Here is a 14,868-nt window from a genome sequence, read left to right as displayed (position 1 = left end):
GTCTAGGGGCTTGACCTTAGAGGTTTCTTTTATAGCACCATAATTCATATTAGTATTTGAACGAACGTACTTCTAATCCATCTAATCAACTTCATGGCATTATTCAAAACCATTTTATAATTTAAAACATGTGCATTACTACATTACAAGTCAAGACAATAATTTTGACTCGAAATGCAAATTCCATCATCACATACATACATACATACATATACGTATATAAGCTGTTTGATTGTTTGTCGGTGACGTTTTCGTCGATTAGATCACAGCAACGCGTCAACCCGTGCTCATAATGGTGTAATTCTAAAGCAAAAACCAAACTGTTCAATTCAATTCAATTCAAATCGATTATTCGATCTGCACAACAACCACCACCTCTCACCATATTCTCCACACCAATAATATTATTATTATTGTAACATCTTCATCTTCTAGGGTTTATTTCGCGCCTTATTCTTCAACCGCCTACACTTCAATCCTTGTTAAGCTGCCAGATCTCTGACTAATCGTTATCATCAAGGTCCAATTCACATTCATTTTCACGATTCATTTACTTCTTCATTAATCTCGTCTACAATTTAGCTCTTATTAATGCCAATTTATAAGATCTGAGATCGGAGGAGATTAGCCTATCGTTTGATTTGTAATTCGTTACGGTTACGTGTCAGGATCTGATTGAATTAGGGTTTAGCACAAGTTGTACTTGGTTATTTCAATTACTTGTGAAGTTCAGGTGATTAATAGATGCATATGGCGTGTGATTTAACGTCGTTAATTTAGGTTCTGGATTATTAATTTTTGTTGATTTATCACAAATTGTTATTATCAGTCATTTTTTTTCCAGCAGTTCAGATGATTTAAGTTGTTAGTTTAGGTTATGAATTATTTATTTATGCTGATTTATTCACAAATTATTATTATTATTTTCATATATAAGTAATTCAGAAGATTTATAGTTGTTACTTGTTAGTTTAGGTTATGGATTGTTAATTTATTCTGATTTATTCACAAATTATTATTATCAATTTTTTTTTCTTCATGTTTTAGCAGTAAAGAAGATTTATAATTGTTTATTTAGGTTATGGATTTTTAATTTGTGTTGGTTGTGATTTAATGCTGTAGATTTGATATTTAGAGGAAGTGAGTGAAGCAGGGAGGATTTGGATGATGAAACAAGGGATGATAGAATGCAGTGTCTGTCATTCCAAGTTGGTGAATCCGTCTGCAAAAACTGTGTCTAGGGCTTATGATCGACATAGGAGCAAGTTTTCGAAAAAGCAACGGGCGCTAAATGTTCTTTTGGTTGTTGGTGATTGCATGTTAGTTGGCTTACAGGTGATCTCTTGACTCTTGTTATTCATCATTAGACTACAAGTGGTCAGATTTGTCATTTTGTGTATTGGTGTATATTTTGGAAAGTTTTTGCCTTTTTCAAAAGAAACTTTTGTCACCTATTGTAAGCCCTGCATTTTATATATTATTGGACCATAATGATCCAACACAGTGATGAACAAAAAAAAAAGTGTCATGAGAGAGTCTACCTGAGTACTATTCAAATTGGCTATCTTCTCAGTATTCTGTTATTCATCATTACTTTCTGCTTAAAGACTTGTAGAGTTCACAAGGACCAAAATGCATTTTGATCAAACCAACACACTAAATTGTTTTCTATAGTCAGTTGTGGGAGGTTGTCTGTGTTTCTGGTATTACATTTTTCTCATAAAAGAGCAGTTTTTAAATTCTAAACTGTTACTGGTTGGAATTTTTAGATATAATAAGTGGTGAACCATGTTTTTGTTGCATAAGCTATTATTTATTATTGGCTTAGTATTTCCTTTTTCTTTTACAGCCAATTTTGGTGTACATGTCCAAGGTTGATGGAAAGTTCAAATTTAGCCCCGTCAGTGTTAACTTTTTGACTGAATTTGCAAAGGTTATCTTTGCACTTATTATGCTTCTAATCCAGGTAAAGTTTTCTTGTTTTAGATTTATCTACATTGTCTTTTATGTTGATCAGTTTTTATATGATCCAAGTTCTTGAAGAGTTGAGCAAAACAATATTCTTTTACCTGATTTTGTTTTTTAATTCTGTTACTTTCTAAATATATAGTGCCTATCTGACCTGGTATGGATTTTGTTCTTACTAAAATTATATGGTTTTATAAATTGTTTAATTCTTTCAATATTTGCAGGCTAGAAATCAGAAGGTCGGAGAAAAACCGCTTCTTTCTGTCTCCAGTTTTGTACAGGTAATGTTACATGCTGTTTCTTCTTGTGCTTTTAAGTTTTTTTCTTTTTTTTAGAGCTTAATGAGGCATTTATTCATTTTTGATAAAATTGAAAGCCTGCAATTAGATGTCTACCATGTTTTTCTGCAGGCAGCCCGCAACAATGTGCTTCTTGCTGTTCCGGCATTACTCTATGCTATCAATAACTATCTAAAGTTCACCATGCAGGTACTTATAATGTAGAATTTCCTTCTGGTAAAGTAATTTTATAGAATACATTTTAGTTTTTAGAAACTTGAAAAGAACGAAACTTAGAATGTATTACATAATGATTTTGTGGTGATACTTTTCACTTATGTTATAATAGTTGTTTTGACATATTTACAGAAGTTTACATAATTAGATGTTAAAACTTAAAGTTCCAGATCTTTGGAAGACCAAGGACGGTGAGAGTAGACGCTTTTTGATATTTCAACAAGAAAATTTATCAAATCTTAAAAAAGTTCAAATACTCCTGGACTTGATTATCTCATACCTAACAAGGAACCGCGATGGTTTTAAAACAAAACAAAAGGGATGAAGAGAAAAAACATTAATTTGTTTTAGAAGCAACGTATTAGCAATAGCCGTATAGAGCTTTACTTTTAGCTGATGAAGCATAGTCACTTATAAGTAGAAGAAATAGCTTGAGTGCAAAATACATATTTAATCATCAAAACATAAAACAAAATAATTAGCAGTTGTTTTCTAGTAATATCTATCACATTGCTGATTGTATGTTTTGCTTGTCTCACTGTCAAACTGCATATATCACTTGGAGCCTGTTATCTAACATGACAATATATTGCAGCTTTATTTTAACCCTGCAACTGTAAAGATGCTAAGCAATCTGAAGGTAATTTTCTGTTGCATTACTTTTAAGTTTTCATCTTTTAATCAATACACTTTAGGTTCATATATATAATTTTTCTCAATTTATGCAGTAAAAGTGGAAGTATACTTTTGACAAACACATACGCTCTGTGTTTTGAATTTGTTTGTTTGTTATTATTCTTGTTGTACCTTAATTTCAACTGAAAATTGCAGGTCTTAGTGATTGCGGTTCTGTTGAAGATAGTAATGAAGCGTCGATTTTCAATAATTCAGGTCTGTTACGAGTTCTTATTTTTATCACTTAGCATATGAGATTCACTTTTTTATTTGTGTTACCTGGTAATAATTATTTAAACAAATTTCATTTTCTGTTTTCTAGTGGGAGGCTCTTGCTCTGTTGCTTATTGGAATTAGCATAAACCAAATGCGTTCGTTACCTGAGGGCTCAACCGCAATGGGGCTTCCAGTTGCAATGGGTGCTTATATCTACACATTTATTTTTGTAAGTTTTGCATTCCTTGTAGACTGATTTTGACATATTGAAACAATCTACTGTGTAAATTTAAGTTATTGAGTTAAAGAATTGATGCATACATTGGAACTGAAATGAATTCAGAGTAAGCATATTCCAGGAATATGCTCTTTTTACATTGTTTGTATAATAAAACTAACTTGAAAAGTGGAATATACAGGTTACTGTACCATCTATGGCTTCTGTTTTTAACGAATATGCATTGAAAAGCCAATATGATACAAGCATTTACATGCAGGTGAGTTTAAAATTGCATATTTGCATCCGGAAATTACCTTTTCATCTTTTTACTTGAGAATAACAGTGTGTATGTTCTGAAATTTTAACCATGTTAAATTTGCAGAATTTATTTTTATATGGATATGGTGCTATATTCAATTTCTTGGGGATCATTGGAACTGTCATTATCAAAGGTACTAACTGTCCTCGATATAAGATCTCCAGAATTTAACTTTAAACAAACGATCGAACACAAACAAATAAACGCATGAAGGTTCTTTTTCGTGTTTGTAAGTTAAGAAAATGAGTATGTTCGTGTTCGCTTATTAATAGTATAAACGAACAGTTCACGTACGTAAACGAACACACACATAACTGAATATAGATGAACATCACTGGTCGAACATTAATTAAAAGTAAGCATGAACATCAATAGACCAAATTGTAACTGGTGATACGTTTATCTCATAAAACTAGTCTAAATTGTAAGTTGTAACTGGCCGTAAAAACTCGAATATGTAAACAAATGAAGATAAACAAACAAACATAAACGGCATTCAAAAACATAAACGAACAAACAAGACGTTTTCGTGTACTTTCATTTACTTAATAACTGAACGTAAATGAACAAACATAGACAAGTGTTCACGAACATAAATGAAACAAGACAATGAAGACGTGTTCATGTACCCTCGTTTATTGAATAACCGAACATAAATGAGCGTACATGAACAAACATAAATGGACGTTCACGGACATAAATGAACGAATGATATGCGTGCCCATTCGTTTATTAAATAAACGAACATAAACAAACTTTGCATGGTTTTATTTTACAGGCCCGGAAAGCTTTGATATTTTGCAAGGACATTCAAAAGCTACAATGCTTTTAATCATAAATAATGCGGCTCAAGGAATATTATCTTCATTTTTCTTTAAATATGCTGGTAAGATTTAATGCATTAGGTACATTAGTGAGTATGCATTTATATTCTAAAACTCGGTTTGTTACGTGCAGATACTATTTTGAAAAAGTATTCTTCAACAGTCGCCACAATCTTCACGGGTTTTGCATCTGCGGCTTTATTTGGTCACACTTTGACTATAAATTTTATGCTTGGAATTTCTATTGTTTTCATATCAATGCATCAGGTATTAAATCTCAGGTGTTTGTTCTCTCAAGTCTCAACTTGTATGGGATTTTACTAAATTACCCCTCGTTTCATTCTGTTTTTAGTTTTTTTCGCCTCTTGCAAAAGTTAAGGAAGAAGGAAATGGAGTGTTGGAATTGGAGCCAGTTCAGAGCAATCACAGGTACCCAAGTAGGCCTGTAAATGAACTGTGTTGCAGGAAATTCGTCTATGTTCGTTTATTTAACATACGAACGGACACGAACAAATTTTTTTTCTGTTCATTTAGTTAATCGAGCAGACATGAACATGTCTTGTGCTTTTATTTATGTTCGTGAAAGTTTATTTACATACATTTATGTTCGTTCGTTTACGTTCGTTAATATATTTAGTTAAAATTTTGGGCCATTTACAACTTAGTCTAGTTTTAATAAATTTTGAGGCCCAACACGTTCTTCACATTACTTTTAACTGTTTTTTAGCTCAGTTATGTTCGTTCATTTACCGTTTACTGATACTGTTAATGGACGGACATAAATGAACATGATCATGCTCATTTTCGTAACGTATTCCGTTTAATTGTTCATGTTCGATCGTTTGTTCGGTTAAAGTTAAACGAACACAACATGCTTTGTTCGTATTCGTTTGGTTCGCTTACAAGTCTATACCCTAGTGCTATGTACTGCTACGCCCTTTTGCTTAGTTTAATTTTAACTATTATCTTTTAATTGTTATCTTATTCACTTTGTTTTTTAACCTTTAAATAGGGACACATTTGTAAATATAGCAGCAGGCGCAAATGAAGAGGTACGTGCGGTTGAAATAAATTTGGTGTAATGTTTTAAGGACATGTTTTTTTCTAGATTATATTAATTGACTTTTAATTTCCATTTACTAAAACTATTTAATTTGTATGATACGTTTACAGGCGAGTCATCGTGTAGAATCTGACGAAAGAAGGCCGCTACTTCCAACTTAAAATTGAAAACCAAGTAAGTTTCTCAAGCTAATGTTTGGTTTCTCTAAATACAGTTCAAAGAATAGTAACGTGAAGGTCAATGCAGGTCTCTTCTTTCAAGTAATTTTCGTGCTCTCTTTATCAGAGGGAAAAAACCTTTTACGTGTGTCGGGATATTATGGTCATTGTGGATATTGTTGAAAAAGTGTACTCTGCTTACAACCAATCAAAACACGATCTAAGATAGTGAAATTGGCTGTGTTTTTGGACTTTACTGTCATCGTATACATGTTAAGATAGAAAAATCAGCGATTTATTTGTATTGTTCATTGAGTTTAGACAATTCATTAATTCAAATTTTGTTTATTTCACTTTGGAATCTTGATTAGCGGTTTTTTTGGTTGTGTGAATCTTGGAAGAATTACAAGAATTTTGGATGTGTAAGATGGGCTTTACCCACGCGTAACTTGAACTTCATCTTGATTGCATTTTATTGAGTTTTTTTTTTATTGTCGCATGAATACGTGTAACTTGACCCTCTATCAGTGGTAGAGGCAAAAATGAACAGGTGATGAGTCAAAAAATTACACACCATTAATTGGTTAAATCTTGTAAAATTATAAGAATTTTGGATTGTGTGTAATTTGGCTTTATGAGCGTTAACTTGAAACTAGAGAGTAGCGTACTCTGTTTGCAATGAACACAAGTTATAGCAGTTGACGGTAACTTGCTTATTTTTGTTATATGAAATTACTTGATGAATCTTTGTTCAAGATGCCTTATTTCACACAAGGAGAGACGGCCACCCATTTTGTTGATATTGGGGGATTTAAACCACATGCCAAATACAAGTGAAGCATAGCTTTTACGCAGCTGATGTAGGAACACAATCGAATACACAGAATAAAACAACATAAAAGGTAGGAAACTCAAAATATAAAAGAAGAAACATGAAATGTAGACTACTAACTATGCATGTGCACCCCGTTGCCATTTTAAAATAAACACCATCATCACCTTTACATAAACCAGTTTTTCATGCTATCAAAAAACCGAAAAAAAGCATTCCTCCCACGGCGATTAACAAGTAAAGCCCCACATGCTATCCAGAACCCAGTTGCAAAGCCAGTAGCAGCACCGATATATAACCATCTCTCAAGTTCATCGACTCCTTCACCACCACCCTCACTTTGACCAAGGACACGAGGTATCTCTAACTCTTTGCCTCCAGGGCAATATTTGGTCAGGGGAGGTCCACACAACCCTTCATTTCCGGTGTACCTTGAAGAATCAAAGGATTGGAGTTGAGTGCTCGATGGAATTCTCCCCGACAATTTATTACATGAGACATCTAGATAATCTAATAAAGTCATTTGAGACATGCTTGTTGGCATCCGTCCTGAAAGATTGTTTCTAGATAGATCCAGTTGTAGAAGACTTTTCATCAAACCAACTTCTGGTGGAATCTCTCCATGGAGAGCGTTCACTGACAGGTTCAATGCAATCAATTCATGGAGATTCGTTAGTTCATCCGGGATACTTCCTGTTAAATTGTTGCAAGATAAATCAATGCTCTTCACCAATCCTAGAGTGTTGCGAAATTCACGTACACTTCCTTGCCAGTTGATCATCTCATTGTCAACATAGTTCGTAATCTCATAATACTCACCCATGTAGCCACTCTTAACGTAAATACTAACAGCGTGCACATTCTGGCGAGGAGAGAATCCACCTTGAACCATGGCAGTGAGATTATTGAAGCAAGAGGGGATGGCTCCATAGAGGTTGTTCATTGACAAGTCCAGAGTTTGTAGATTTACCAAGTGACATAATTGTAAAGGGATGGTTCCAAAGAAGTTATTTGCTGCCAGGCTAAGAACATACAACCCTGATAACTTTCCCCCTATCCAATCAGGCACGGGACCAGAAAACTTGTTGCCTTTCAACCCCAAAAATGTTAACATGGTGCAGTTCTTTAACGATAGTGGCAGTTCTCCTGATAAGTTGTTGTTATGTAAATTCAAAACCTCGAGAGTGAACAAATACTCAACTGAAGATGGAAGCTTTCCAAACAGATTGTTTTGTCCAAGATCAAGAACTCTTAGATATTTGAAATGCCACAAACAATCTGGAATTCTACCTGTGAATGAGTTATGTGAAAGATCAAGGGACGATAAATACCCATCAACAATTTGGCACAAAAAGGAAATTTCTCCATAGAATTTGTTTTTGGAAAGGTCTAGATGTGATAAACTGGAAGGAACATGCTCTATAGAACCATAAAAATTGTTAGAACTCATATTTATGTCTGAAGTTCCAGTATTAAAATTCGATAGCAAATCTGTCACTTTCCCGGTGATGTTGCTGGAGGAGAGATCTAAATTATACAATTGAGAAGGCCACATGTTCCAAAACTCTACAGGCATTACGTCTGAAATTCCGGTGTTGGAAATGTCAAGAGATGTAAGATTTTTTAGTGACTGAATCCATTTCGGGAAGCCGGGCCCTAGCTTGCAGGACCTCAACGAAATAATGTATATATAAGAAAGGTTTGACATGTGAGCTTTTGAAGGAACTCCTTCAATTGAGTTGTTTGAAAGATCTAAAGTCCAAAGCTTTGACTTTCCAATGCTTTCAGAGATGGCTCCTTTAAGAGAATTGGAAGAAACGTCTAGTTCTTGAAGCTCGGGTAGTTCCCACACCTTTTCACTTACAGTTCCATTTAACATATTATTAGAAAGGCATAAATGTACCAGGGATGTAAAATTCTGGATATCATCTGACAATGACCCTGTAAATTGGCTACTTTGAGCATCCAACCTTTGTAATGTAACAGATGCGCATCCAGACAAGTTGTATAGAAAATTAGAAAATTTGAAAGCTACATCGTTGTCACGAAAATATAAAGAGGACAAACTACAGAAATTTCCAAGATTTCTGGGAATCCCATCTAACTTGTTGCCAGAGAGATCAAGATCTACAAGTTTATTGCTTGTTAACTGGAACAACCAATGATACAAGGATGAGTTGAGATTGTTGTTCCCAAGATTAAGGGAACTAATAGATGAAGAAAGAGAAGAGTTCTCATATGAAGAATATGGATGTGTGACTTGTGAGAGGTTACATCTCGTTAAAATTAAATAAGACAGCTTATGAAGGCTTTGAATCACATTTACCCAATGATTTTCTTTGGCTAGGGATATACCTGACATATCAAGGTCCTCCAAATGTGTGAGACGAGATAACCAATCAAGGTTTTCAATTGTACATCCTCCAAGATCTCCAAGTGAAAGAACTTGCAAGTTGGTGATGTTCCCAATTTCTGGAGGGATGGCCCCATGAAAAGAATTACAGGAAAGGTCAAGATACCTTAACTTGGTTAAGGAATTGATGGACATGGGAATGGTTCCACTAAAAGAATTATTGTAAAGGTCAATATGCGCTAACTTGGTTAAGGAACTGACGGAACTAAGAATGGTTCCATGAAATTCATTATAGGAAAGGTCAAGATAATTCAAGTAGCTTAAGTTAACCAACGAAGGGCTAACCTTACCCCGAAGCCCTCCAGAGTACAAGTTAAGGCTTGTAACATGACCTGTTTGATTGTTGCAGATGACTCCATTCCAATTACAACAATCATTGGTTGCTTCTTGCTCACGTGTCCATGTAGAGAGAAGGCCAAGGAAGTCGTGATGAACGTTTGCTTTGAAGTGAAGAAGAGCATGTCTCTCCTTGTCGATGCATAGCATTCGGTGGCCAAGGGGAGTACTGGCACTTGTAATCTTTAAGCCTAACAAGAAAAGTGAAAAAACAAGATGCAGAAACTTATGACAAATATTACATGCCATAATATAATGTTTTAGGAGTGTGTTGATCTTTCTTTTTTCTTTATTTATTTTTTAAATCTGATATATCAACATGTATGCCCATAACATGCTTTATAATAAATAAACTCACGTTTGAAGCAGCCAAACTAGACGTGAATAGTGATCCATTAATAGAGATGTGGGTCATGCCCCGTGCCACAACCACATAAATCAATTCCCCTTTGTCTTCCTCATTAATCTGAATTTCTATTTTAAAACCAATGATATTTTTTTCCAAAGGTTAATTGGTCCCGCCATGACTTTTGTTATGTGAGGTTGTGGGGTGTTAGTTGTAGGTCCCGACGGGTGGATCTAACAATGTTCTTAGATCAACCGAGCTTAGTGCTAGCGGAAATCATACTAAGCCACCTAAGCGGTCTCGGATCTTGAGATGTTATTTCGGGTAGAGAAAGAGACGAGAAAAAGTAAGAAAGTGTGTTATACTAGAGAATTGGCAAAAGGTTTTTTTATTAATTAACAACCATCTCTCATGGCATGCTTCTCTATTTATAGAGAAGCATGCATGAGAAATATGTCACATCATATGCCTAATGGGCTTTTTTACATTATTTCTCTTGGGTCATATTACATATAAAATAAACTACTAAAGCCCAATACATAACAAACCAATACAAAAGACTATCACAACAAAATGAGGCCTAACAATCTCCCTCTAGTCTTTAGTATTGGAACCCGTCGGTGTCGTAACCAAGCATTCGTCCTCGGATAGTGGAAGTTCAAGACGAACTTGTTGAATGCTTCAACTATCCGGTTTGTATTTTGACGTCCAATGTCCTCGACGGTCCCAAGCGGTGAGTTGTAGAGCTTCTTCACATCTTCAATGTGGAATCCCATTAGCTCATGCTCATCAAACACTCGAATCTCGTGCATATCACGGCAGTGAATGACGGCCTCACTGGTTTGATTATCAAACTCCCAATCAATGAAATCTCGGAGATGGTAAGGCTCGCCGTGATAAATCTCGTGACAGTCTTTCGGCGCCTTGTATCTCCATATAGTGCAAGGCTCTCCGGTAGTTGGGTCGATCTCCCATGGGTTCTTGTACTTGCGACCCTTATTCGGCTCGAAATCTTTGTAGTCCACTTTCGCTTGACGATGTAGATAATTGGGGACCCAACTTTCTAACGTACTCCCAACCGCACCATAACCTAGAGCTTTTCGTAGATAATTAATGTCAAGCTCTGGTAACGACTTCAGCTCGTGGTGGTCAAGATAGATCAGATCGCCGCTGTATCTTCTGATGGCCCAAACACAGTTCTGCTTATCATACTTTGCATAAACAATCAGCGAATCGTCATGATAAGGGTAGTTGAGCATGCGTGCACACGCACGACTTGACACGATGTGCGTCTTTCTCTTCTTCTTTGGTGGTTGGCGTGTCAAGTCGGCAGCTGGATCAGTTGTGGGAGCTTCTGAGGTTAGAACTTGAGCTGGAGGAGTGTCTGGATTTGGCGAGTAGTTGAGAAAGTCTTCTTCCACTGTCTCTTCCGTGTTTTGTACAATGAGGTGCTCCAAGTTCTTTCCTGCTTCAATGAAATCATCCATAACACCTGCAAAATCCTCAGGAAACAAATCTTTATACATGTCAGTAATTCTCGAATCGTGTTCCCTGACTTTGCTGGCGGAGTCGCGAGCAGCAGGGTCTTGAACATCTTGTTGAGTGAGTGGAGGTGATTGAGTGTGAACTCCATCTCCACCTCCTGCTGCCCCGGCCCCTCCATTTCCACCATTCCTCCATCACCATTGTCATCATCATCATCATCATCAAAGCTGTCGTGCACGTTCTCGTCCTCATCATCGTCCTCATCATCTTCACCATTATCATCATCTTCATCATCATCATCTTCATCATTTCCACCTTTAGCTTGGCCACCATGTTGTACTATAAAACCAACAGTCGCCTCGCCTTCAGACGCCACAACCCGTTCAGCTCGCAAGGCCACACTCGGACATGCGGTGGGTTGGGATCCACCAACCTGAGAAGTCTCACCAGACCTTCTCCAAGCTTTAAACACTGTATCAAGCCTGCCCTCCAGGTTGTGAAATTCGTCGTCTTGCATACCCATGAGGTCTGAGGAAGCTTGATACTTGTTCACCAGATCTTCATTTGTTTTCAGTTGAATCTCATGTAGTTGATCATGCTCTTCAACTTTGGCTTGTATGGCCTCCATCTCGGTTCGCAGTGTTGCATTCTCAGCTATTAGTGTATCGAGAGAGGCGGAAGATGCTAGCTGATTCTCTATATATGAAACTCTGGAGTTCGTAACCTCTTTCTCAACATCCTATCTCCTTGTTGCATCCTCAATCTTTTTATTGAGACTTGATCTGAGAGCACTTGCAGTTGGCAAGTTTCTCTCAAGTGTAGCCAACCTGTCAACAAGCCTGGAGTGATCAGCCCTCAGATTAGCGTTTTGAGAGGCTTCTTCGTTCAGCAACAGTTGTTGATTCTGCACTCTGGTGTGAAGCGTGTTGATTAGGAGGCGCTGGCTTTCAATTTTGGCCTCATTTATCTCCAGGAGCTGAAAACGTGGGCTACGAGCATCCGAGATGCTACTTATCTTCTTGAAGTGTGTTGATCAGGAGGTGCTGGCTTTCAATTGTTTTTGTGGTTTTCTTTGCAAGAAGCTTTCTTATCTTCTTCTCAAGATCAAAACCCAAGGCTGTGATCCAAAAACCCTCAACTAGTGAGCCGAAGCTCTGATACCAATTGTAGGTCCCGAAACCGGATCCGACAACGAACGGCTTTGTTCTTGATAAACTCTCGAGACGGGTGCGGTGAAACAAACGACCGAACATAAATAATATAACGATAAAATAAAGGAACGATCTCGTAACCGGTGCAAAAGATTCATAATATTAAACCGAACCGATCCCACCCAAGGTGAGCTCCCCTTGGGTGGTTGTTTACACCAACAAAAACACACACACGAACAAAGACAATAAGTGCTCTATTTATAACCAAACTAAAAACATTCTAGAAGCTTTCTTCCCGTTGAAGCTAAACGCGCACCCGAAGTTCTCGTCTCGTGTCCGGTTTTCTCACCCACTTTAATTATTAACTTGACCGTAAATATATAACGGGTTTCATACTTTGTTATCGCAAGTCACATTTTTGGCCTTACATTAGTTTCGTGTGAAACAATATGTTCAGGAATCCGGATTTAGCGGGGAGGTTTTCTCATTTTTGTGTTTTCTCCTAGGTGGGAGGGCCGAGTCACCATATTTTGTTCTTTGGACGGTAGGGTGATCCATGGGGTGTTCAGACCTTTGTCGTTAATTAAAAAGAAAAAGAAATAAACAAACGCATTTTAATTTGATTACTTTAATTATAACCTTTTATTGGAAGGCGAATGTTTTATAAACAAATCATTCTCACACTTCTTATTTATGTCTCCATTTGTATTTTAACATTTTTCCTTTATTAGTATATATTTGAATTTGATTTCAAGAAACTTTCGTTGTATATTGTTAAAGCTACTTGTCACTTTATGAACCAGCTCAAATAGTATGAGTAACAAATGAAAATATGGTAGTTTACTTTTTGAAACTAATGGCTTTTTTAACCCGCCCGAACGAGCTCTGGACAAATTTCAAAGTTTTGACAAAACTTTGAATTAAAAGGCTCTTAAAAAGAAACAACACAACCTGAGGATAAGGAAGAACAATCTTTTTTTTAAAGGAGGTTAATTAACTATTTAATCACTTTAATTGTTTGGGAAAATATTTATTCTATATAAGTTGATGTGGCACAATAGGCTGGTAAAGATTTGCTAATGCCTCAAAATGAGGTTTCTTTTAAAGTTAACTAATAGGTACACAATAAACTTATACGGCTTATATTATTTATTAAAAAAAGTTGTTCGGTTCGTTTATTTTGGTTAGACAAATTTAATTTTAATTTAAAAATAGTTTTTTAGCACTTAAGCGGTCCACGTATTTTTGCCACATCATCGTACACGTCATCAAAAACTAACAGAATCTAACTATGTTAGTGAAAAGCTCATTGGCGGTCAAAATGTCAAAACTTGAGATTTTTGTGATACATTTTTAAAGTTCGGCTTAACGCCGGCCAATTAAACAAAGTTTAGATTATTAAAATCCAATATCCCTGAAAAAAACCTGTATAATCACATTAATTGCTTATTATCGTTTATTACTATGCTCAAACTTGATTTTATTATGTATTTATTATCTTAAACAACAGATCTTTTTTAACAAACAGACTTTTCTAATGGTTCAAATTTGATTCGCACATATCAAACAAGTTGATTTTCATTCACCTTCCATGAACACGAAGATGTGTGGACTGAGGAACATACAAGATTAAAGATAACGAGATTAGACGTCCAAAGACTACATAAAGTCTTGACAAGTTGTATTTATTGCATGGTTTTCCATTTTGTTTTGGTCCTAAAATCACGTGACATGAATTTAAAAGACAAACTAAGGACCATATTAAGAAAGCAACATATTGATTTTTCTTTCTACCTTCACTTGGGTCCATGAATTTTGTCGAAAATCACACTAACGCCCCTACTGTTGACTCGACCGTCACGCTTTTTGTTTAATTTATGAAGTAAACTTTACCTAAAATAACTGCGGGTTCAAATCCCAATTTGCAGTACCATGCTGCCTTTAAAAGCTGGCGTGTAATTAACTAGATTCTACTATTTGGCACACTACCAGCTCCTGCCTTATGCAGCAGCTGTTGCAGAATAATAGAAAGATTTAATTGTGAAACTCTGAGTAGGTCAATGGAAGTAAGTAGAATCATAATAGGAAGTACATCATGGTCTACATGCTGCCAGTTTTGGTCAATGCATAATTGGTAGTCAAAGTTGAATTTTTAGTTAACTTTTGATTTTTAAGATGTGGTTGACTTTTGGGTTGTCAAAGCTAACCAAGAAGTTAACGGTGGTCAACGGGTAAAAAGTCTTAAAAGGCTTGATCAAAGATGAAGGCCCAACTAATGCGATGCAAATTGGTAACACAATGTAAGTTCCTTTGAGGCTTTGAGCAAAGTCTTCATCTGACCTTTTAT

General features: G+C 36.0%; 1 protein-coding gene and 1 pseudogene across 1 annotated transcript; one reads left to right on the top strand and one right to left on the bottom strand.

Annotated features, from left to right (window-relative positions):
* The first annotated feature begins 1,109 nt into the window (after window positions 1-1,109).
* Window positions 1,110-6,309, top strand: LOC143575200 (CMP-sialic acid transporter 3-like). Its single transcript, XM_077059631.1, has 14 exons — window positions 1,110-1,335; window positions 1,850-1,966; window positions 2,193-2,249; window positions 2,379-2,456; window positions 3,079-3,123; window positions 3,315-3,374; window positions 3,481-3,603; window positions 3,794-3,871; window positions 3,977-4,046; window positions 4,692-4,799; window positions 4,871-5,004; window positions 5,090-5,166; window positions 5,750-5,789; window positions 5,911-6,309. Exons 1-14 carry the CDS (start codon window positions 1,165-1,167, stop codon window positions 5,959-5,961), a joined length of 1,209 nt encoding a protein of 402 aa, XP_076915746.1. The 5' UTR covers window positions 1,110-1,164; the 3' UTR covers window positions 5,962-6,309.
* Window positions 6,310-6,637: 328 nt separating this feature from the next.
* Window positions 6,638-9,812, bottom strand: LOC143575178 (receptor-like protein EIX1; annotated as a pseudogene).
* Between the last annotated feature and the right edge of the window lie 5,056 nt (window positions 9,813-14,868).

This window comes from Bidens hawaiensis, unplaced genomic scaffold (assembly GCF_021521415.1).
Source record: "Bidens hawaiensis isolate Kalapana, Puna unplaced genomic scaffold, B.hawaiensis_p1.1 tig00027305_1, whole genome shotgun sequence".
Classification (NCBI taxonomy): domain Eukaryota; kingdom Viridiplantae; phylum Streptophyta; class Magnoliopsida; order Asterales; family Asteraceae; genus Bidens; species Bidens hawaiensis.
This window is presented reverse-complemented; position numbering and strand designations above follow the sequence as displayed.

Coding starts and splice junctions, on each gene's coding strand:
- LOC143575200 (XM_077059631.1), top strand. CDS start 1,165: ATGATGAAACAAGGGATGATAGAATGCAGTGTCTGTCATTCCAAGTTG. Junction 1,336..1,849: donor GCATGTTAGTTGGCTTACAG/GTGATCTCTTGA, acceptor TTTCTTTTACAG/CCAATTTTGGTGTACATGTC. Junction 5,790..5,910: donor CAGCAGGCGCAAATGAAGAG/GTACGTGCGGTT, acceptor ATACGTTTACAG/GCGAGTCATCGTGTAGAATC.